Source organism: Triticum urartu, chromosome 5A, assembly GCF_056163025.1.
Source record: "Triticum urartu cultivar PI428250 chromosome 5A, HENAU_Tu73, whole genome shotgun sequence".
Classification (NCBI taxonomy): Eukaryota; Viridiplantae; Streptophyta; class Magnoliopsida; order Poales; family Poaceae; genus Triticum; species Triticum urartu.
This window is the reverse complement of record NC_141877.1, coordinates 634,874,728-634,900,167: the sequence shown is the minus strand read 5'-3', so window position 1 is coordinate 634,900,167 and position 25,440 is coordinate 634,874,728. Positions and strand designations below refer to the sequence as shown.

The following is a 25,440-nucleotide window of genomic DNA, read 5'->3' as shown; positions in this document are numbered from 1 at the left end:
AACTTGTCATTACAAGTGCATGAGGACAATGAAAACTAAAAGTTTGCATCCAAGTAAGATTTATGGCTTGACTTGCATCCAGGATAACTCTTTCAAAAACGATCGTAGTTACTACTATCTTGTTACAATTATCAAATCAAGACTCACACTGACAAATGACCAAGGACTTCTACAAGCTACTAAGAAACATGAACTTCTTGCAAGCCATGGGCGGCCAGACATACCTTGCAAGCTATTGTCCAGATTCGGTGGCTTGAGCAAGGTGTATGGCCCGTGTAGCAGGTTAGGAAGTTGATCAATTGTCCAGATTCGGTGGCTTGAGCGAGGTGTGTTGCTGAACAGTAGCGTGAGGTGGACTCAGCGAGGTGTGAGCCATGTACTTTCGTCACAATCATGCAGTTCCTACTTCGTAGTATACATGACTATTTACTATTTAGAATTCAAACTTGCAGCACTAAATTGAATCACTCGAGAAAATAAGAACAATACCTACATGCAACCCTCCGTTTTTTCATGAGCAAGAACTTGTTTCAAAAGCATACCAGAAAGAATTTGAAAAACTGCTTCAAATACAGTATCAAGATGCACAACTCGGAGAACTTCAATATCGACGGACTTGCTAGCTAAATGGCAATTGACAGATACAATTCGTCCAGATGCTTATTGTGGGTTTTCACAACCCTATTGCGCAAAGATAAGATATGCATTTGAAATAGATGTCCGTAAAATCCCCTTACAATAACAAATCCAATTTCGAAGAAACCTCATCCCCGTGTTAATAAAGAAAGTTCTACTTCAAATTATTCCTTTGTTCATTCAATTGTGTTAAAAAAGATACCTGGTATGCCTAAGAAATAGGCTAATGCAGCAGCTTTTTGTTCAATTTCCTTGTGGAGTAAATTATTTATCATCAGTAGTGTCATTTTTTTGGTTTTGACATTAATTGTATCTAAAAATTGTATGACCGCCTAAAGTGTGTACCCACTCTAGACCACAACTTGCTGTTTCTGCAACTAGCTTGAAGACAATCTAGTTATCCTAAACCAACCGAATCTGATATGTTCTTTGTAGTTACATGCTACCTACTAGCTAGTTGCAAAAATCATATATCGCCTTAGAAATTGTTGGCGTGCAACCATATTTTTTTAAACACAATACATACGCAGACGCTCATATATACGCCCATACGCTCACCCCTATGAACACACGCACGCACATCATATCACCATGAGCATCTCCGAGAGACTGAGCGATCACATCTTGAGATTGACGAAGTCGCCACAAACGCCTTCATAGTTGACGGGAAAGTATCCTCCACTCAACGCACATCGCCGGAAAGCCTAAAATAAATCTAGAAAATGCAAGCACAAATGGCAGGTCTCAAAATTGAAACCTGGTGGGCTGAGGATACCACTATCCTCCTAACCATCCAGCCACATGTTGGTTCGCAATGCGCAAATCATATGGTTCGAATGCGACTACATACCACATATTCCTGGCGATAGTATCACACCATCATAAATAAAGCAAAAGCGGCTTTGTGCCATTCTGCGCGGCCACCGAGGGCTCTTCGCCACCCCACGGTCCGCGTGGATCGGAGGCGGTGGCGGCGATGCTGCCCCTACAGCGGGTGGTGGTCACTGGTACTCGGAGCCGTCCCCTTGGCCGCACGGGCAACGAGGTGGTGGTGGGTGTGGATCATGGTTTGGAAGCTTTCTCTGGTGGTTCCTAGCGCCGGATCTGAAGATGACGGCTTTGTGCGGCTCTGCCATCCCCATCCGCCCGGGATTCTGGTGACCTCTGGTTCGCTGCATCTGGTGGTTGGGGCTGGGGGCATGGACTGAGGGAAACCCTTGGGCGACGATGACAAACATGATGTTGATAGCACTGCAGGAGCCAATCAGCTTACTTGTGGGCAGCATCGAGGTCCACGCCTTCCCCTGCCCTCCCATGTGTCCCTGGTGAAAACCAGAAATCCCTTGATTTTGGTGATTGCTGCGCTTCGACGTCGTCACGTTCATGAAGGCATCGACTTTGGATAGTGCGGTGGTGGGCAAGGCTCTTGTGCGGGTGTTTGGCTGCCAATGGCGGTTGGTGTTCTTCATGGTGCGGCAGCCTGGTATCACGCGTGGTTTGCCATTCTTCTCCAAGCGTCTTCTTTGGCGACTTCATTCGACAACTTGGGTCATGCGTTCCGATCTGTTTCAACGGCGAGCAGCACGATGTGTGAGGTTGCTTCGGTGAGGCTCTCTTGCATGGCGTCTTCCCTTGGACCACCGATTGGTCCATGCCCATGTGTTCTCTGGGGGAGCATCTCCGCCTTCCAAATGGTGTGGCGTCCTATGAGCCAGGGCGAGAGGGCATGCTAGGTCTTCTTCGAAGGCGGAGACAGATGGTGTGGCTTTAATTGCCTTGCATGTTTTGATGTCGTGTTGTTGTGCTGTGTGTTTGTGGACTTCGGGAGTGTAAGGGCGTCATTGAGTTAACCCCGGGCCTAGGCCTTGCTTCTAAAAAAAGGCATGACCTGAAAATTGCAAAGATGGTTTTTAATGCTCATTTTAATGATATATGCAAGCAAATTTTTTTTTTGCGGATAACATACGCAAGCAGTTGTATACACTAGATACTCGTTTTCTACCCAAACATTTGAAATTTGTCGGTCTAAGAGTGAAACTGAAAGCATATGTTCCCTTTCATTTGCTTTTCAGAGAGAAATACACATATACGGAGTGTCATTGGTGTTAGAATTTTATTTTTTTGCAGTGTGTTAGAATTAATTTTTTTTGAGGTGATGTTAGTATTAATTTGGCAAGCGCGTACTGCAATATGCCAGCCAGGGGAAATAGTATCTTGTACAACAAGGAAAATAAATACTACTGTAGTCCTTGAGATACACGTACGATATGTACGTTGGCCTCGGCAATATGTTGCGGCCGGGCTGTCTCGCCTCACGACCTGGATCCGGTCACGATCGAGCAGTCGAGCACCCACCCACCGATCTGTTGCGGCAATGGCAGCGAGGACGGGAGCGGTAGTGGTGGACGCGCGGTTCTGCGCGCCGCACGCGACGGAGTTCACCTTGACCAAAACGAAGAGCTGGTTCCGCGACTTCGCCATCACGGACGCCAGCGGCGCGGCGGTGATGCGGGTGGACGCCCCCCGTTCACCTTTGTCCGTCGCTTCATCCTCGTCGCAGGGCCGGTTCTGAGATTTCGGGAGCCCGGGGCGAAACTAGGTGCTAATCCCAAAGCCTTAACATAAACATAGAAAAAATATGTTGAATTTTCAGCCAAACAAAATATAGTTTTTTCTCGTATAAGTTGTTTTCTTTACTAATATATCCAATTGAGACTAACCTAATTTTTTTTATCACAATCTACAAGTGGGTCCATCGGCAAGACTAGCAGATGATTTAAATGCCCATAATCACTGCTTTGATATGTAAAGCCTCTTGTCTTATTCTTCCATTTCAATTATAAGCATGTTGCCGAACTAAAAAATTAATAACCCTAATCATACCTATGTATAAGAACTATCTAATAAAACAATTATCAGCGGCCAGTTGCCACAGTGAAGAGTCAATGATGATAATGATTTATAAATTTTGATTAATCATCATGCTAAAATCTTATAGGGGATAGTCTACATGTATAAATAGATTTCAGAGACATACCTTCTGTTCTTTGTAACTTCTATACATTTTTTTGCGGGTCTTTGTAACTTGTCTCTGGAGAGTTAGCATGATTGCACGGGAGACGACGGCGTGGTTATCTCCGGCAGTCATGTACTCCTCCGACTCAGGCCTGCTATAACTCTAGGCGGTGGCGCCATGCACACACAGGAGATAAATATCTATCGCAAGTTCAGAAAGAAGATGAATATCAATCGCCACGCAAGGACCGATCCGTTCCCTCGCTTTTGGCCTCTGTTCGCATGGTTGTAGGCTAGTAGTCTCGTGGAAGGAAGGAAATTAAGAGATTTTTATTCATAACTACCCCTAAATAGTCGCATACAATAACTGCTACGTGTTTCCTAATCACAGCTTCGCTGGTAAGGAAGGAAATTATGAGTAAACAGTGCCCCTATTTAATAGAATCGTAGATTAAAGAAAGAAATCACAGATTATGAAAGAAAATCATAGAAAAAAGGAAATCAAAGACAATACATGAAGACAATACATGAACTTCCGCATTTTGGGGCCCCTCTGGCAGCGGGGGCCCGGGGCGGCCGGCCCGTTCGCCCTCCCTCAGGGCCGGGCCTGCCTCGTCGACGCGGCATCGCGCTGCCCTTTGGTCACCACGGAGCGCTCGCCGTCCCTGTTCGCGCCCGGCCGGTGATGGGAGGCGTTCAGGGGGGACGGCAGCAGGCCGAGGGATCTGCTCTTCACCGCCGTCGTGCAGCCCTGGCTGTTCGTCATGAGCGAGATCCACGTGCACCTCGCCGGCGGCGACCCCAGCGAGAGGCGCCCGGACTTGGTGGTCCGACTCAGTTCCTGCGGGCGCGAGTGCACTGTCTCCCGCGGCCGCTCAGACGGCGGCGCCGCTGTTGCCACGATCAAGCGCACGACGGGGCTGTTCGAGGAGCTGGCTTTTGCCGTGAGTGTCAGCCCAGGCGTCGACCATGCTTTCATCCTCGCGCTCGCCGTGATTCTGGAGGAGATACGTCAGGACGGAATCCAGCGTGCCGCCTTCTTCACCACAAGGAGATACTAATCCGCCTTGAGTTCACGAGATACTACGTCAACAGGTGAACTGCCGCTATTTTCACATCTCTTTTCTGTCTTTTCTTGCCACATGTTTGCCCAATATTTCCCAACCAGTTTGCTAAACTGGATCAATTTAGACAGAGTATAAATATAATCTAGTTTATGTTACTATTATAATTGAACTGTCTCAACTCATGATTCGAAACAGCAAAATATTGTTTTTAGAAAATACCACCATGGCTAGCTTTGTCGGCCGCAGCTCGCACTCTAACTCACAGAGGAAGAATATACTCAAGAACATGGGATTTTGCCTACAACTTTTATGTTTCTTCTTTGCTATTTATTCTTTTCAAAACAAACGGGAGGATCTGGTCTTTGCACCATGCCTCGCCCTCGCATGCATGCTCGATTTTGTCATCCACCACCACGAAGCCCGGCGCTGAGCTCGACCTCGGCTTGGACTAGACGTGCACGGCACGCTCAGATCACGGCTCGTGCTTATTACTTTGCATGTACCTAACACCCCTTTATTTCTCCCCTCCCCTCCACCTCGCCCCGCCTCCCCTCGGGCGGCGCCAGGGGCCCCCAATCCTGCGCCGCCAGCCCCTCCCCGCTCCTCTATCCCGAGCCGCTGCGGCGCTGCTGTCGCAGGCAAGGACCGCGGTGGCGGCGGCCCCGCACCGCAGAACCAGGGCGGGTGGTCGCCACGGCGGCGGTGGGAACCTACATGGCCGGTGGTGTGGCGGCCGAGGGTGCATGGGTGGTTCCGATGGCTGGGAATCTGGCGTCCTGTTCAGATCCGTCTTGGTACGGCCTTGGCCGGCCGGCGGCGCGATTCTCCACGGTGAGGTTCCGTTCGGTTCTAGCCAGCTACGAGGTTGGAGGGACACGACTTCCGGTGAAAATCACGCCGACTTCGGTCATGACGGACGATGGCGGTGTCTATAATGCCGTTCCGTTCTAGCCAGCTACGAGGTTGGAGGGACACGACTTCCGGTGAAAATCACGCCGACTTCGGTCATGACGGACGATGGCGGTGTCTATAACGCCGTTCCGTTCTTGAGGCATCGTTGTTGCAGGTGTGACACCCACTCGTGATGCTCCGGGGGAAACCTTAGATCTGGATCTACCGGATCGGACGATGATGGTACCTTTGATACCGTTGTCCCTTCTGAGGGCATCGTTTTCGAGCAAGTGCTGATTGGACGGGACAATCGGAAGAGCGGTGTCTCATCCACTGCAAGGCCGGCGGTGGATCCCGGTGGCATGGTGCTGCAGAGGTTCGGGGACGGGCGTGTGTGGATGAATACGTGCAGGATGATGAATTTGTCTGGCGTCATGGTGGCGTCGACGGCAGACCAGGCATGGTCGATGGGTCAGTTTCTCCAGCAGTCCATCTCCAAAGTAGAAATTGACCCACACCGCGAGGGCCTAGCTAGAGAGCATAACACCGGGCCCTCGCAGTGGCTTTTGATGATTCATGACAACAAGGTTAATGGGACTAACATTCTCTCTTAAGTGTTGATCAGTTTTATTCGCAATATGTTATGTATGGAATATGTATGTTATGTATGGAATATGGTTCATGACCCCTAAAAATCTAAGGATCAAGCATCGACGAGATCAAGAAACATTTTCTAGCTTTTTAGTGATCAAAGATCACTTTGAGTCATAGGTATTTTTCGATAAAGGATGTATTTTATTGGCTTAAAATGGAGCATCAAGAGGATACAAACACTATGAGCACACACCCGGCCTCTGCATAGCTAGGATGCACACAGCCAACACCAATACACACAAACACGCCGGCAACAGCAAAGTCGTATAAGACCAAAGCTATACATAGGCGAAGTAAAAAAAGAAAAAAGATAAAGGCCCAAAGCGATCAGATCCACAGTCGGCAAACTATAGCAATGGCCATATCGGCACCAATCATCTTAGGTATAAAAGTACTATCAAAATGGAATCTTCAACCTTGTGAGAGGAAGTTTATCTTTCTATGTTCTCAAAGATGAAACTCTAAGACCCCTCAGTTCTTCCAAGTACTAACTCTCTCATGTTTCATATGCTTAGGACCTTCGAGAGGATTCCATCTGAAGCGTCCAAATGTAAGCAAGGAGTTACTTTACTGAGTTAAACTTTGTGCAACTCGGACCCTATGCCCAAGATGTTCCATATATCTGAGACGCTACAAAAGCTTACTGCTCATGTTCTCCGAGTGGCATTTTTCCAGTACCCTCCAATCTAGCTAAGTTTGAATCAAAGTAAGTACAGACACCCCAAGAGAGTTTTAGCCGGACATTCAGAAAACATCCAGCAGCAAAATCCCACGATTCCAATATTGTTGTAACCATCATAATGGCTCAGCCTCCGAGCCTTTCGTGGACAATTCAATCTCTTGTGTTCAGAGCCTCTGAGTGAAAACGCTTTGTACCATTTGCGACCCTTTTGTTTATTGTGGCTTGTACGTAACATGAGAATGAGAATAGTATTGGTCCGGACCATCCAAGAATATCTAAAGTTGTGACCTTTGAACTCAGTTGGAACCTCCAAATACAAATGTATGCAACATCCAAGCCATGCGATTCATGTGTAACGGTCAGAATCGGGGTCCAGCCTATATATACCCCATCCCATCTCACCACCGAAAGTGAATTCTTCAATTCTTGTGCTCTCTGAACTTTTCTTCGCACTGAGATCAAGTCCTATGCTTTGAAATTTTCATCCTCTCCTATCATATAGATCCATCAAATAAGAGTTTCTTGTGGAGCACTTTTAGCTTATGAGCAAAAGTAAGTGATTAATCATCAACCACGCCATTTTTTGTTATTTTGGTGGGTGTGTGCTCCCTAGATCAATTAGATGTGTTTAGAAGCCTTAACGTGTGAAGGCGCCAATAATTTTGTGAAGATAATGAGATCCCCTATTTGTATGAAAATCTACCCTCAATGAAGCTTCCTTTATGGTCGCCATGGAGGTGGGCCAAGGGACTTTGTACACTTCAAGATTATATATTGGACTCTTGTGGTCAACCTTTGTTCTCATTGTATGATACTTTGTATCTGAACCAACAATCTCAAGCTGAGGACTCTTGTGGGCCAAGGGAGTATGATTGAACCGACAATCTCAGGCTGAGGATAAAATCCTTGTGTTCATGATCTCTTTCCCTTACTCGCATTAATTTATGCAAGTTTGTTTCCAATCTTTAAAATCCCCATGATTATCCCAATGTTTTAGGCAATGGTAGCCTTCATTAAAATTGCCTAGTTGTGAAAATAGTATATTCACCCCACCCTAGACTCATAAAACGGTTCTACGTTGGGATACCGAGGGCGGCGAGGGGCCTCCGTCTTGGAACAGATTGCTCGTGGGAAGGCCCGGGCTAGACAATACCTAGCTCTTGAGAACTACACTACCACCCAAAATACACATTTGCAACAAAGAATTGTGGTCTTGTTCGCAAACCCTTCCCTTGAAAATAATGGGGATAATTCACCTTCCCAACTCAGAATATTTTCACGGGCCACGGTACCGACACAAGTAAGCTCATAGAGCGACTCGGTGTGCGTCATGTGTCCTCTGAAGAAATGGTCACAATTGAGTTGATGATTCTGCTTCATCGTAAGAGTTTTGGAAAGGATCCGGAGAAGGCAAGGATCGGAAGATACTTACCTAGCCGAAGCAGTCTCTTAATAGTTCTTGCCTCATGTCATGTACTGGAGGTGGGGTGGGTGGGGGTCAATGTATGAGCATGGATAGACTGAGTGCACATACCCATGTGTTGGGATCCCCGGGACTTGCGCATAGTCATGCTAGAGTAGACACTTGGAAGGAATAAGGATGGACATGGTAATTCTAGGATTGCACTGCGATAGGAGACATGTTCCCTTTTAACGGGCGATGTCGGATGCTTTTCATCATTGCCGACAAGATAACTTCGGGCTCCACCCGTCTCTATTGTTCTTCATCCATGTGCATTGTTGATTTTGTAGTTGTGCACACACAATTTTGGTGAGACAAAGTTGTTTTTTCTAAAAATACGAGTGCTTGGCCTGAAAACTGCGATTCCTATTCTACACACGATTTAACGATGTGCAAGCAACTATTACCTCCGTCTCTAAATTCTTGTTTTAAATTTGTTTAGATACGGATGTATCACCAGAAGAATTTTGGGGCTGATAGAGTATATATAAAAAACTCATTTTCTAGAGAAACAATTCTAAACTTATCAGTTTGTGAGTGAAAAAAAAGGCTTTGTACTATAAACTTGCTTTTCATGACACAAAAAAGTTTTTGTTTCGTAAAATAGATCTCTACTTCTAATGGAGCAGTTGGTAGTCTTCGCCGGTTAAATTTTGTCCCGTCACCATCGTTTTTTTCCGTCCTTCCTCCCACGCGTCGAACCAAAAAAACTCCTAGCGATGCCCCACGCAGTCAAGGCAAACCTCCGGTCGCAGTCGCACCAGAGAAAAACGTCCAAAAAAACCTATGAAAAAAATCTACGAAATTAAACGAGCGAAAAAAACTGCCAAACGAACTGCACGCACGTCCGAGTGACCTCCTGCTCCTCTCGATCCCCTCAACCTACGATCTGTGACTACAGACGCACGAGATCGCCGCCGTCGCGGACCTAGCAGGAAGGCGCGGACGAGATCCCAAGACGCTCCTCCTCCTCTCCCGCGATGCAGCCGCCGCCGCCGAACCAGGGAGATGTCGGCGACCGTCGCCGCCGCCTGCACCGTCACCACCGCGCCTCGAATACGTCGCGGATCACCGGGACACCACCGGCGGCTGCGCCTCGGATACTGGCGACCGGCGGTGATCTGAGACCAACGAGTCGGCACCACATCCCTGGTACTTCCCTTCCCCATCCGCCAACCCTCTACCCTCCCCCTCTACGACACGACCATCTGGGCAGACCGGCGCCTTGGATGCATCGCCCGTCACCACCACGATGGCACCTCGCTGCTGCCGCTCGGCATGGATGCCCGCCCCAAGACATGGATAAGCTCTCGTGATCCCCACCCCACCCCTCTCATCCCCTGAATCCGTATCCTCTGCTCGTGCTCTCCTGTTCCTCCTGAAACGACGAGGGGTAGTGCCGGCCGTGGCTCAGCAGGATAGCATAATTAACCTTGCCCTTTTTCTTTTGTGTTTGAATCAGATTTGCTGGTTCTCAGTTTTACATGCACATATCAATCTTTCTTCTATATGCAGGTTACACACCTGATGATTTTTACAACCTCTTCTGTAGATCTTCAGAACACCGAGCGAAATATCGGCTTGGAACGATCTTGGGTTGGCGGGGCGGCCAGACCAGGTGGCAAATGTGGTGCACGAGTCAACCTCACAACATACTATGGTGTCTAGGATGGGCGTGGTGTAACATGACGCTTTGTAGAAGCATGTTATCGAACATCTCCACAGAATCCCGAGCTTGCCTAATTCCCAAAGCATGTTATCATAAGGATGAGTACGGAGGACAACTCTCTCAGTTCCCAAAGCACTAATCTTGTCCTAATTGCTCATATATTGAATCACTTTTCGCTGCAAATATGTTTTCTGTTTGATGAGCTAGAAGATGCTTGGAGGCTAAGGACAAAGAGGATCTGACGTTCACATTTTTGGGAGGCAATAAGTACTTTGTGCACTTCGGCTGTGGATATGGGTACACATTCTTGATGTCTCGATGAATTGGAGAATAGATGTGATGGTACGTGCTCTATGCAAGGACATGAGAACAATCCTCCAAATTGAACTACGTGATGGGAGAGTAGTTAGGAAACTTTGTTCGTGTACGGGTTGCTTTTCCTGTATATAGCGGGTGCTGGAAATTTCAGTTGCGATGATAGCAAGGATCAAGGAAAAGAGAACAAGGGTGGGGCTTAAACTTCAGTACGAGCGCTTGCCGTGGTTCTGCTATGCATGTGGCTACATCGGGCATTAGGTCATGTCTTGTGCGCGTAAGTTCAGGTGGTGAACCTGTATGCTGACGACTACGATGCTTACCACCGAGGAAGTTCGTGCAGCAAGCAGGAAGTAAGACCTGAATTTAACTAGATGACCCACAATATCTAGCAACTCAAACCATTGTGTCACATTAGAGTAATTTTTAATACAGTCACATAGCTATCCATGCTGACATGCTATATTATTATTTTAATTTGAGGTTAATTAAGTATTTTTTTCAGGCACCTTGGACAAATTCTGGAAAGAGGGGCACGACTCGGAGGTATGAGCCCCAGCAAGGTCCATCACAGCTGCGCTGACAAGCGAGTGTAAGTTGGTGATGGTGCCACCGTGTCAGAGTTCGGAGACTACCCTTGGAAGCACAAATTGGACAAAGTGCCTTGTGCCACTGGTGTTTCAACACCAGGGATGTGATTTTGCTCTATAGTTTGCAGTACGTTAGACAATTTTGTATGCTATTCAGTAATTAATGCTAAAGTTTATTCCTACAGCTTGTACATGAACAGGTCCCTGTTTACTGATGGCGAAAACTCATCCTTGATCCAGCTTACTCCTGCAAATGTTGACAAACGGACAATTCTCTTCATGCCTTATTCATAACATCAAATATCTCAACCTGATGGCATCTGTCAAGGATCTCTAAAGCCGATGGATTAAACTTGTGTTTTTCTCATCTGTTCAGTATACATGGTTATCTTCGTAGGCTAGTTTCACTTTTGATGAACTGATGATAAAGCGACAATGGAATCAGAAGGTGAGCTAAAAATAATCTTGTTATCTATTGTTGTTGCAAATTTTCCAGTATGCGTGTATCTATATCATAAAAAAGGAAGCAAGTTTATACCATGATTATAATGTCCTACTGATGTGCTTATTGTATCGATGAAACATCTCGAATGTATTTCTTTTTACAAATCTAATTAATTGGATTCTTTTTTTCTTTCGTTTTATATTTAACATTTAAGTTTTCTTTTCTATCTTTTCTGATTCACAAATTACGGTCATGCCAATGGAAATGATGAATACACTTCTATAGTTGGTCATAAAACCAGTCGAGCATCTGGCCAAACCCATTTGCGATGCAGGCCCAAAAAACTTCATCATACATTCTGCAAGCTGCCTAAAGAAAAAACAGCACCACTGAAACATACAGTATGACTTAAAAGGTAGCAATAAAAAACCGTATCTAGTTCATTAATTGGTCCGGATAATCAAATTATTCAATTGAAACATGTGAGAAATTATTATAAAAAGAATCTGGATGCATCATATTAAAAGTGGAATAGGGGCAGCAGCATCGATCCTTCGTAATGACCATCTGCTGGAAGGCGATGCGGTTGGCGAGAATTTGCTTAGCTCTTTCGATGACGCCACACGGGCATTCGTGAATTCTGAGTAAGCCGCGACCTGGTTTGACAGGGTGAGGGATGCGGGAGTGGTTGACAATGAGGTAGCCCTGTCTAAGGGCACCCAGTAGACTGAGAAAGGAACATTGTTTCTGTAACACAATGATATTTAGACTTTCAGTGCACCCCCTGCACTACGTGAGATTTAGAAGGTACTCAGATTAGTGTTTGCTGATTTCTGTAAATTCTGTTTATGTGAGTTTTATATTTTTCTATCCCTGTCGACGTACTAATCCACTGTTCATTGATGTGCACGTGGTACGGCCGGCGGATGCATCCATGTGCTAATTATCTGGCACCAAGCGAACGGAGCCGAACGAGTTGGGGCCACCAGCTGGCTGACAGCGCAGACATGGGCGAGCATGAGCAATATGAAGCTAGGGAGTAAGCTGGGAGCGGATGGATGGGGCGTGAGGTAGAACGGGGTTTGTTAATTACTTTATGCACGATCACAGATTTATCTCTTTATTTGTGTGGCTTATCAGGCTTGCCGCACGATCATAAATTTATCTCTTTATTTATGTGGGTGGACAGAAACATCCTTTCTAAAGTTTTCTTGGGGCTGTACTGACGAACACTCAACCCTTCGACAACACTTATTCAGTTTCTCACCACAAGTGAGTTATATTTGCACCAACATTCGTGTTAATCATTGTACGTGCTGGTAATCAGAGTTTAGATAAATGCTACTAATGCTAGCGCTCGCCCTACATGGACAGAGTGGTGGCCGAACGATATGGTTAAATAATAAACTGACTTGGAAGAAGCAACAGAACTTATTATGGACAAAGAGAGATGCACAATTTTTCTAATCTATTTATTATTGGTCGTTTCATGCATCGTATAGGGTAAAAAATTCCTAGAACATGAGTTTGTCCTTGCATAATTATCCATGCTTGATGGCACTACATTGTATCAGCATACTTTAAGTTTGTCCTTGTATTATCACGTATTCAGGGGCAAAAATGCCCAGAACAAAGAAATGATGAATTGTATTGTAGTCATTCTTGTAGTTAAATATTATGTTTAAAATTGGTCTTCACTTGGGATGTTGCCATCTGCAGGGTCGATGAGACATTGAATTTCCATATTGCTTTTCCCTCTTATTGACATGTTAAGAATATATCTTTAACAATAAAATTTAATATTTGTGCTTTCAGGTAGTAAGAGACATGATCAGATCGCTAACCAGTGATGAAGGTGTTATGTGGTCGTTGACACCATGGTAAATGTTGGTGTAGTGCCAAATAAGAAGACACGGAACAAAATCCCTAAGCTAGACATTATGGTATAATGGAAATTTGAGGATTCTTGCCTATCATACCCATTTGTAGTCTATATCATATTGCAAAATTCCATGAACATTTGGTCCACAATATTTTTTTTGTTATATGGTTCCTGCCGAAGCGTGGATGTAGGTGGATGTGGGCGCTGTGGCCGCCACCAAGGATGTAGGGGTCGCGCCCCAAGCTGCAAGTACGTGGTAGGTGCATCAAAACTGGCGAGGACACGGGAGCCGCACTGCAGCATGAGTGTTTTTCATAATTTATTTAGGTATGTGAGGTCTTTTTAATGTTCACATATATGCTGAAATTTTGACATTGAAGAACCAGCAATGGAGTTGTATGAAATTTCTTGCGAGAGCTATACCATTCATTTTAGTACTAACTAATTCCCATGAGTGCCAATGGTGAAATTTTCAGGCCTATGTACTGGATGATATTTTCATTGCTGGCAATCTTCATCAACCTATCTAAGAGGACATTGATATACTAATTGCTGCACAAGTGTTCTCAGCACTGGCTAGCAAGAATAGAGTATGATTGTTCAATGCTCACTGTTGTAAGCTTGTTTCACGAGGAGCTTCTCAGTGTTGTACATGTAGGGTGTGGATAATATAAATAAAATATATTTGTTCATTCTTCTACTGTACCTCCGATTCGTCCCCCACGGTTCAGTAGAGTACAATTATGTGCTTAATGAAGGAAATATGCCCTAGAGGCAATAATAAAGTTATTATTTATTTCCTTATATCATGATAAATATTTATTATTTATGCTAGAATTGTATTAATCGGAAACATAATACATGTGTGAATACATAGACAAACAGTATGTCACTAGTATGCCTCTACTTGACTAGCTCGTTGAATCAAAGATGGTTAAGTTTCCTAGCCATAGACATGAGTTGTCATTTGATTAACGGGATCACATCATTAGAGAATGATGTGATTGACTTGACCCATTCCGTTAGCATAGCACTTGATCGTTTAGTTTGTTGCTATTGCTTTCTTCATGACGTATACATGTTCCTATGACTATGAGATTATGCAACTCCCGTTTACCGGAGGAACACTTTGTGTGCTACCAAACATCACAACGTAACTAGGTGATTATAAAGATGCTCTATAGGTGTCTCCGAAGATACTTGTTGGGTTGGCGTATTTCGAGATTATGATTTGTCACTCCGGTTGTCGGAGAGGTATCTCTGGGCCCACTCGGTAATGCACATCACTATAAACCTTGCAAGCATTGCAAGTTATGAGTTAGTTGCTGGATGATGTGTTACGGAACGAGTAAAGAGACTTGCCGGTAACGAGATTGAACTAGGTATTGAGATACCAACGATCGAATCTCGGGCAAGTAACATACCGATGGCAAAGGGAACAACGTATGTTGTTATGCGGTTTGACCGATAAAGATCTTCGTAGAATATGTGGGAGCCAATATGAGCATCCAGGTTCCGCTATTGGTTATTGACCGGAGACGTGTCTCGGTCATGTCTACATAGTTCTCGAACCCGTAGGGTCCGCGCGCTTAAGGTTTCGATGACAGTTATATTATGAGTTTATGAGTTTTGATGTACCGAAGGAGTTCGGAGTCCCGGATGAGATCGGGACATGACGAGGAGTCTCGAAATGGTTGAGACGTAAAGATCGATATATTGGACGACTATATTCAGACATCGGAAAGGTTCCGAGTGATTCGGGTATTTTTCGGAGTACCTGAGAGTTACGGGAATTCGCCGGGGAGTATATGGGTCTTATTGGGCCATACGGGAATAGAGGAGAGAGGCCAAAAGGAAGGAAGCGCGCGCCCCCCTCTGGTCCGAATTGGACAAGGGGTGCAGCCCACTTTTCCTTGTTCCTCTCCCCCTCTTTCCTTCTCTCCTACTCCAACAAGGGAAGGAGGAGTCCTACTCTCGGTGGGAGTAGGACTCCCCCCTTCACTACTAGGGAAAAGACTAGCAGCAGCGCGGGTTTTAGGCCTATCAGTAGCGCGGGGATATGCGCTACTGATAAGGCGCTACAGCTATTCCTTAGCAATAGCGCGTGTTACACGCGCTACTGCTAGGACAACTAGCTGCAACGTTTGTTCAATCCCGCGCTACTGCTAATGTAACTACTGGCAGCGCGTTTTCCATCCATCGCTACTAGTATTCTTTTTTTATTTTTTAATTTTTAGTGTATTTGTCATACAAATATTGGTACAATATCAGTTATGAGGTTTACATCATTATGTCCATAACAGTGTGTCAAATGAAGGTGGATTAGTTTCAAGTGGAGGCAATATGCGGTGCATGTCAAAAGTATACTACAAATCCAAACTTGATCTAGTTTGGACTAGTAGTACTTTCGATGTGCACCACATGTTGCCTCCATTTGAATCTAATCCGCCAACACAAGCTATTTAATCATCATCATAGTCATTACCACCAACATTAGCTATTTAATTATCATAGTCATAGTGTAGCACACATCATCATCTTCAAACTCTCATTCTAGCTAGCTAATCACCACCAACACTAGCTAATAATAATCATCATAGTCATTACCACCAACACTAGCTATTTTATCATCATAGTAATAGTGTAGCACATCATCATCCTCAAACTCATTTCTAGCTAGCTAATCACTCCTGCTGTTCTCTCTTAGGTAAAATAACATAAAACATGTGTAGCTCTCCTCCTTAATCAAGTTGGAGCATGCAGATGAACCTGTCTCCTAATTTTGGGTAGCACATCTGTTTGCTGCCCCCTAGTACTTCTCTGCGCTCCCCCATCACATATCTGGTCCAGTCTTGCACTATTAAGCATTCATCGTTGATCTTGAATGCACTAAAGTAACATGTAGGATATCTTGGCCGTAAGCTAATAATACTCATGGTACCTTTAGTCTCGATCCCATAAGGCACAACATTCATCGGGAGTCCTTGTTGAAAAAACATCGTATGGTAACATACTTAGCAATGAAGTTTAGCTTCACAAATAATGTATGGAAAAGATGCACTGAGGACAAATAGTAAAAATATTACCATCCTTCCTAAATAGATGTGACCGTAGTTCATTACGAACACTATTGGTCGCACGTTTTCAGTACTAACATTTCTAAGTCCAGGAGGAAAATTTGTCTTGACAGTATCAAGATCCTCAAGCCATGAAACATAATGACTTAGCTCCTCGCAGTTTAGTTCAGCCCCGGGACAGTAGTAGGTCCTGTCTACCAAGCGCTGGACATGTTTGCTTGCACCGAAATAAGCTGACAATACAAATTAGTGGTCAACTATTTTTGAATAAACAATATCAAAGACATAAATATGGTTGAGAAACTTACATAATGGTGTAACTGGAGGCGTCTGCACATCGACCCAGATGTCGGTATTACCTTCAATATCATCTTTCGGACGAATATCAAAGGTGATAACCATATCAGGCTCAAATGCATAAGTCTTGCATAGTGCTCGCCATGTTTTGCATCCAGAGTAGGTGTAGTCGTTTGAATTGTATAATTTTGCATGGAAAATATAACCATGCTCGGTCTTCAAGTAAACTTTCTTTACCTCCATAGTATGACTGAAACCTATCTTATCCAATACAAAAACTCTTGCATGGCAGGGGATACGCTAGTAGAATAGTAAAAAAAATATAAGTTGACAAATGAAGCAGATGTCATGCTTAATTATGAAAAAAGACTTGTCGTTGTGACTTACTGTATCCACTTCGAAGTTCTCGTCCAGCTTGATGCTGAAGCGCCTATCATCATCTAGGAAGATTCCGTCGCACAGGCCGCGCTCGTCTTCGCAGTATTTGCAAATACCGAAATCCTTTTTGTCGTCAGACATTTCCTATGTTCATAGTTAAAACATTAATTGAAAATCGATAGAAGACAACTACCAGGATACTCAACACACAAATCCGGGGCACTCGATATTTCCTACATATTCTGGCAAAAGTCATGCCAAAATTCACGGAAAAATCCGGCATGACCTTTGCTAAAATAGAACATATCGAGCGCCTGAAATTTGCCGGAATGGAAATGAATCAACACTCCGGCAAAACATAGGCCACTCGGAGGTGTAACCTGCAAACATGACCGGCCACTTGGATATTGAGCAAAACAAGATATACATTTTAAAATATCTTATAGGACTCAAATTAGCATGCATTCAATAAGCAAAAGTAAATCATCTCATGCGTCCGTACATCGTCGAATATTATCACTAATACATCCCGAATAGTGTCATACATATAACATCACTAGTACAACTAAAACCCTAGCACACGACGGGTATCGGCGCGGGCGGTGGACACCCACAGAGAAGGAACCATCACGGGATCATAGCTCCAATGAGATCCCTGGAGAACTTGCCAGGTATTGGAGAACCTATGCTCCAACGCAAACAAGTAGCGATGGACGTGCGCGTCCTCCTCACTGACACGGTGACGCACCACCTCCGCGGAGTCCTCGAGCCTCTGGACCGTCACTGGCCCACGCGACCGCCACCAAAGAAGGTTCGGGTCAACGACAGAGTGGCTCCTCACCAACCTGCACCCCTCGGTAGGTAGCGCCTCCCAGTACCACCCCGGCGGAGCCCATTCCCGGACATGGCCCATCTGGTCAAGCAGGTGTCGTCCTCCGCCGACTCGACGACGAGGATGCGGGATAGGCATCGTCCACGTCGATGCGAGAAAAATTGCTTTAACTAAAAAAATAACAACAAGTTCTTACTAACTAGTTCTATTAATTCAACTCGTTCTTACTAAATATAAACTTACTATAAATAGAAAGAAACTCGCACATCTACTACTACTAATTAACATCTAACTACTACATCTACTACTAATTAACATCTAACTACTACATCTACTACTAATTAACATCTACTACTGCTAATTATACAACTAGTTTACCATCACTACTTCTAAAAATCATTATCTATGAACCCTAAATTAACATCTACTACTACTAAAATCATCTACTAACTAAGCAAAGAGAGAGGGGGTGGGGGAGGGGTGGGGGGCTTACAGAGGGAGAGACGTTGGCGGGGAGGTGCTCGGCGATGGAGGGGCGGCAAGGGCGGGCTCGGGATCGGGAGGCGGCGGTCCCGGGCGGCGGGCTCGGTCGAGGGCGGCGGCGGTGAGGTCAAGGGCGGCGACAGTGTGGTCGAGAGCGGCGGCGGTGAGGTTGAGGGTGGGCGGCGGCGTCGGCGGTGAGGGCAGGCGCGCTCAGGCTCGGGCGACGGCAACAGGAGTAGGGGAACCGGCCGAGGTGGGGGGGGGGAAAGGAGGACTTAGCGAAATTTTGATTCGGGGGGTGGTTAACTCGAACTAGCAGTAGCGCTCATATGGAAAACGCGTTATAGCTAACTTATCTATAGCGCGTTTTAGAGAAAACCGCTACTGCTAGTGGAAGCAGTTATTTCTTTTGTTTATCCCAATATCAGTAACGCTTTGTCCTAAAAAACGCTATAAGTCTAAGCAATGTAAAAACATCAAAAATATACATTGGTCATCATTGATCTTTTTGTGTATAATCTAAATAGTCAACATGAATCCTCACTATACCTGTATAGGTACAGGCGAGGATTCATATTGCAACCACAAATCATACACATATAGTTCAATGAAGACCAAGTGCTCGAGATAGGTTGAGAAGTAACATATTTAAGGTGGTAAACACCTTGTTCGCTTAGCAGTATGGGACTAAACTTAATTAGTTGCGGTGATACTTAGCAGTAGCGAGTTTTGAAGAAAACCGCTGCTACTAAGTTCTTTAGCAGTAGCACGTCCACGGGAAGGGCACTACTACTATATCTAGCCTGGGGGCAACACCGTGGCAATTATAGTAGTAGCGCTCTTTTCACCTAGAGCGCTACTGCTACTTAGTCATTAGTAGCGCTCTTTACTGAAGCTTGCTACTGCTAATTAGCAGTAGCGCCTGTTTTTAGACCGCGCTGCTGCTAAGATTCTGTGTATAAGGTTTTCCCTAGTAGTGCTTGGCGCGCCCTCCTCCTAGGCCGGCCGCCTCCCTCCCTTGCTCCTTTATATATGGGGGCAGGGGGCACCCCATAGACACAACAGTTGATCATTGATCTCTTAGCCATGTGCGGTGCCCCCCTCCACCATAGTCCTCGATAATATTGTAGTGGTGCTTAGGCGAAGCCCTGCGACAGTAGAACATCAAGATCGTCACCACGCCGTCGTGCTGACGGAACTCTTCCCTGACATTCTGCTGGATCAAAGTCCGGGGATCGTCATCGAGCTGAACGTGTGCTAGAACTCGGAGGTGCCGTAGTTTCGGTGCTTGATCGGTCAGGCCGTGAAGACGTACGACTACATCAACCGCGTCGTGCTAACGCTTCCGCTTTCGGTCTATGAAGGTACGTAGACAACACTCTCCCCTCTCGTTGCTATGCATCACCATGATCTTGCGTGTGCGTAGAATTTTTTTTGAAATTACTACGTTCCCCAACACTTAAGTATTAGGAAGTCATCATCTTCTAAATCATATTGTTACCTACTCAACCCAGTAATCAAATAAAGAGTGTCGTGAACTTAACACCCTTCTATCTTTATTTGTTGTTACTCTTATTCATAGCGTCTTTTCCCCTTCTGTACATCTAACGGTGGTGAACTTAGACTTTGTGTAAGGAGAGCCATTCTGTTTTCTTGAACTTAATAACTCTCTATATCCTTATTTATCCAGAAAGCTTTCAGACGATACTCACACCATCTGACTCTTTGAAACATATAAATGTATTTTCAGATCTATTACAATTCAAGATTTGTTAATTAATCATATTATTTATACTCATAAGTAGTATAAAGTTACCCCAAAATTGTTAATATGATTTTGGATTATATATTATGATGCTGAAAAGGACGTTATTGGTGCCCATTAAAATAACAGTATGAAATAACCTTGCATATATTTGTTGTTTTTAATTTAAGTCTTTCAACTCAACTGAAATTATTATTTGTACTCCCGCCGTTCCTAAATATAAGTCTTCCTAGAGACTCCAATGTGAACTACATATGGAGCAAAATGAATGAATCTACACTTTAAAATATGTTCATATACATCTGTATGTAGTCCTTATTGAACTTTTGTAAAAGACTTACATTTAAGAATGGAGGGAATACAACATTTATTGACTTTTACCTCCCGTTGGCTATCTGGAATGATTGTGGGTATTAATGAAGAAGTCCTTGTTAGGTGGGCTATCTCAAAATGAAGAAGTATGTTGGTATTTTCGGTTGATTGTTTTAAGCATTTAAGCTCGTAGCAACTTGTAACGTCAATATCTTTGGGATGCCTTGCAATATTTTAGAAAACTATATTTTTTTTCCAGTATGATGTGATCCGGTCTGATCTAGCGTGCTGCCCTAAGACGTCCTGACCCCGTTCCTTCTCACATATGGCGGTTTTCAGATACCGTAGACACATGGAGACAATTTGGAGATCCGATTCTCCCCCCCTCCCTCCCTCCCCCCCCTCTCTCTCTCTCTTAGTTGCTAATAGAATAATGAAAAATCGGTAAGACTAATATTATAGACCTCCTCCTCCTCAATCCTACCATGTATTATTCGACTTTTGTGCTAATACAGAAAAAAGTATGTTGTAAACTTGTGAGTCGTGAGTGATATTCTCGGGGCAAGTTTTAGCCTGCTTATTCACAATTGATGCTGCATGTCAATCGCCCTTTCACCCTTATTTTTTTATTTTAATGTCTTAGTGTATGTATAATTAGGGTTTTTCTCCAGTTGGTATTTGAATAGGAGTTGGTCGCTTCCCTTTACATCATAGTTCATAGTACAACACACACATTTCCTTTTGAGTCTCATGTGAATTTCATTTTGAGCCGATACACCAAATCTGAAGTTACATAATTCTAACAAAACTAAAAATTACTATAAAAATATAAATAAATGCCAATAAATTTTTAATCAACAAATGTTATCAAAGATTGATGTATCTAGCTACCTCTCCCAAGATAGCTAGGAGTAGCATGTTCTAGAAGATGTGTTTTGCTGCAGCAGTTTCTAAATGGTAAATTGTATGGTTTCAAGTGCCTAAGTTCATATGCAATAGTTTGCCAGCCAATTGCACATTGCAATTAAGTTTCTGGTTGTAACATCTTGGAACATTTTTTTAAAGGGAACAAAATCATCCATGTGTTAATTTTAATTAATGGAGAATAGCAATACACATGCTTTCACGAGACAATCGATCTTAAGCATGGAAAGACATTCAAGTGTTATTATCATTTGTAATGCAATGCACAATAAAGAGGTCAATGTTTATGTACCACCTTTATTTTGTGCATCAGATATGATAACCCTTTTGTGTATAGGGTAGAATTACATTTTATTATCGAAATACATTGCAAGCGAGGTACATTACAATTATTTTGGCTATATTTTCTATCTATATGAAATTTTACATGCAACTAATACAAATTATGAAAAGCCCGTGGCAACGCACGGGCAGTCTACTAGTATAGGTTAGATGCGTGTCATTGGTGTTACTGTTTGCTAAGAGACATCATGGGTATGCCAGAGATAATGACTTGTACGACAAGGAAACAGTAACCCTTCCGATGCACGATTTTCCTTTGGTGTTCCCCAGCCTCGTTACGTACGTACGTAGCTGCACGTTGGCCACGGAAAATCTGTTGCGGCTCTGTCTCGACTATCGACGGGTAACCGGTCACGAGCACCTGCGGATCGACAATGGCACCAAAGACGGAACCGGTGGTGGACGCCCGGTTCTGTACGCCGCACGCGACGGCGTTCACCGTGACCATTACCAACGGCTGGACGTGGCGCGACTTCACCGTCACCAACGACGCCCGCGATGCGGTGGTGATGAGGGTGAAGGCGGCGGTGTTGAGCTTCCGCAGCCGGTTCAGCCTCGTGGACTCCGCGTCGCGCCGCACGGTGGTCACCGTGCAGCGGCGCGCGCCGTCCCTGTTCATGCCCGACGACCGGAGGTGGGAGGCGTTCAGGGGCGCCAGCACGAGCCCGACGGATCTGCTCTTCGAAGCCGTGGCGCAGCCTGCGCTGTTCAGCTGGGGCGAGGTCGACGTGCACGTCGCCGGCCGCGACCCCAGCGAGAGGATCAGGCTGCGCGAGTTCGTTGTCGTCTGCCGCGGGGCAGAGTGCACCGTCCGCCGTCGCGGCTCCGCCGCTGCCGTTGCTAAGATCGAACATACGTCGGAACAGAGGCTGGAGTATAGCGTTAGTGTCAGCCCAGGCGTCGACCATGCTTTCATCCTGGCGCTCACCGTGATTCTGGACGAGATACGTCTCGATGAAACTAGTTGATGACGCATCCAGAGGCTCCAGCTAGCTCAGGAATTGAATTTTCTGCGACAATTTTATGTACTCTTTGCGTGCAAGATGTTTGCCTCTTATTTTCCGATCAGTTCATCAAATATGTTTTTTCTTCTTTTCTTCTAAAAATATGTTCTTTTCAAAGATGCAATTTGATTTAGTTTACGCGGTGGTGGAAAGTAGCCAATGATTCTGTAGAACACATAGTGAGTGTTTTCGATAGTATTTAATACCCCTGAGTTGGACACATGAAACCTATATTAGTTATAGAGTTTATGTAAAGCAAACATAAAGTGCATAGATAGTTGTGATTAGCACACATAACTGGGTAGAATAGGAAACCTACCTTTACCTCCTATGAGGTATTGACACTCATATATTTCAACATCCACTTTGAAAAGTGGTAGAATAAATCTATGCACTTGGGGATTATCACACCCTCTAGGTCCATCTCGATGCTTTTCGCGTCCCTTGGTCCATCTCCGGCTACAGACGGGGTCGTACATCCACCTCCAGTCGGCGAATGCTGGATCTGTGGGGGAGAGGGTGCAGGAGAACCTCATCAGATCTTTTGAGGAAGAGACCATATTGTGTCCCAGTTGGACCTGCTCAAAGTAGTTGACGAAGACATTGTGCCGGGTCTTGTGAAGAAGATACATCGCCTCACGTGCTAGTTTGATCCTCTCAGAGTGGTCGACGAAGACGTTGTGACGGATCTTGTGAAGAACATCCACAACCTCATGTCCTAGCTAGATCAGCAAGACACACATGGTAGACTGGTAGTGCAGCGGCGGCATAGGGGCGAACGGTAACGAATCTCACCAGCGGCAGCTGCAGAGCTCCTCAAGTGGCCCGACGATGGTGAGCTCCTCAAGTGGCATGGCAACGATCATCTGCTCTATTATCCTGGCGACGGCGAGCTCCTCCAATGGCCCAATGACTCCAATCTCAAAGTAAGAGTGGCGGGCGTGGCAAGATCCTCAATGGCCTCGGGCTGCTCCTGGGTCAGCGACCAGGTGGAGAGGATGGCGGACCCATGCCTTGCTCCACCTGGAATGACCCGAGATCTCAGTGAGATCCACCCCGCTAGTGTTTGCATGATCGCAAGGAGAGGAGGGGGAGGGTGGAGGCTCCAGCAGAGGGGTGTGGATAAGTTAGAGTTGGGTACGTAAGTACTTTATAGAAAGGGAAACGATGTAATCATCCGGCTGAGAATGCGCTGGAAATCAACCGCCCTGTTCGCTCGCCACACGTCCCTTCTGGCCCACCCTCTCCATCTCCCCTCCAACCTTATCTATAGTTCTACACGATGATGTCATCTCTTCCATAAATTTCTCAGCGGCAACCCCATCCTATCCCTTTCCTCTCCCTCTAATTTGGACCCCCCCAACTTCTCTCTCCCTCACCTCTCTCAATCCAACCCCACATTATGAGCCCAAACTATTACACAAGTCATCTGGCTACTGCAGAGCAAGCCAGCGTCGTCGCTCCATTGCAGGGAAGCATGCCACTGCGTTGCTGCAACTGGAGGAGCAGCTGCTCACATTAGAGTGCTTCAAAGGAAGGGGCCACCACTACGGAACTTTGTTGGTGCTGCCCATCTGCTCCAATCGCGGAGACCTCATTGGAACACGGTCGTTGGCAATGGCGACTTGGTGCTCCTGCAACATGGATAATGGTGATGGGACATGGGCGGTGTTTCTGGAACATGGGCGGTGTTGCAAAAGGGCTCTGTGTAACAAAAAAATTTCTGCAACAAGGACTCTATTGCAAAAAGAATTCTGCAACAAGACCTTTGTTGCGAAAAAAATTTGTAATAAGATCTTTGTTATAATATTTTCCTGCAACAAGCATCCGGTTGCAGTGGCCTTTCTGCAACACAACTCTTGTTGCAAAGGGAGGTTGCGCATGTGGGTAGACCGGATGGCCATCGGCGTGTCTATCCAATGGTCAGCGAGGCGGCAGATCTTTTTTCAATATCGCCCGGCTGACACGTAGGACAACCCTTATAGGAAGGGGCGAACTACATAGGATTTGGGACCCATATGATTATAAATATTTTTGGAATCAGTAATTTTAAAAATAAAACGTCGGGTTTTTAAGCATATAAAATCAAACGGTTTTTGTGGCAATTTATGTTGTCTTTGGGATGGTATTATTTTTTTAGCGAGCACGTCAAATCCTGGCAAAAAAAATAAACATGGCATTTTTTTTGCTTTTGGTCTAATAGCAGCAGCAATCGGCGTGGTCGTGTGGACATGATGTTCGTCCCTTTTGTTTCTGACTGCATGTCTAGTTTGAACAATCATTTGCTTGACTCGATTATCATCTCTTTTATGTTAATCATGTTTTCTCACTGTTTTCTGGATTAAACTTAGTGAAACATAAAAAAGAATTAGCAGTTGAAAAATTGCTCAAGTATTCAACAAGAGTTAGGTAGGCAAGCAAGCTCCATGGGCTTTGGGGCCCATATGATTATAAATATTTTTGGAATTGTATTATTTACACTTTAAACCCCACCAGCGGGACTCGAGCAAGCTCCATGGGCTAAACTCTTGACGAGTTCAAAATGATTGTTCAAAGAAGTCGTGACAAAAAAAATTGTTAAAGACGTCGTTATGGACTTATGCCAGGGACAATGTCTTGTACGGCAAGAAATACTATGGGATTCCTTCCGGCTGGTAACTTGAAAAAATTAAAACAGTTTTGCTAAAGCACATCTAGATGTGCCATAAATATTGTACA

General features: G+C 44.9%; 1 protein-coding gene and 1 long non-coding RNA gene across 8 annotated transcripts; both read left to right on the top strand.

Moving 5' to 3' along the window:
• Positions 1–9,229: 9,229 nt before the first annotated feature.
• LOC125511301 (uncharacterized) lies at positions 9,230–14,006 on the top strand. 7 transcript variants are annotated; one of them, XR_015602971.1, is made up of 7 exons: positions 9,230–9,559; positions 9,960–10,178; positions 10,284–10,744; positions 10,897–12,496; positions 12,616–12,698; positions 13,242–13,635; positions 13,785–14,006. It is a non-coding gene; the product is annotated as an uncharacterized LOC125511301 (long non-coding RNA). The 7 variants fall into 7 exon arrangements; XR_015602973.1 differs by having other exon boundaries at positions 10,280–10,744; XR_015602970.1 differs by having other exon boundaries at positions 9,960–10,744; positions 10,897–11,429; positions 12,095–12,496.
• An 8,086-nt stretch (positions 14,007–22,092) lies between these two features.
• On the top strand, positions 22,093–22,686 carry LOC147973597 (protein LURP-one-related 15-like). The gene has a single exon (XM_087524732.1). It carries the CDS (start codon positions 22,093–22,095, stop codon positions 22,684–22,686), a length of 594 nt encoding a protein of 197 aa, XP_087380858.1.
• Positions 22,687–25,440: the final 2,754 nt, after the last annotated feature.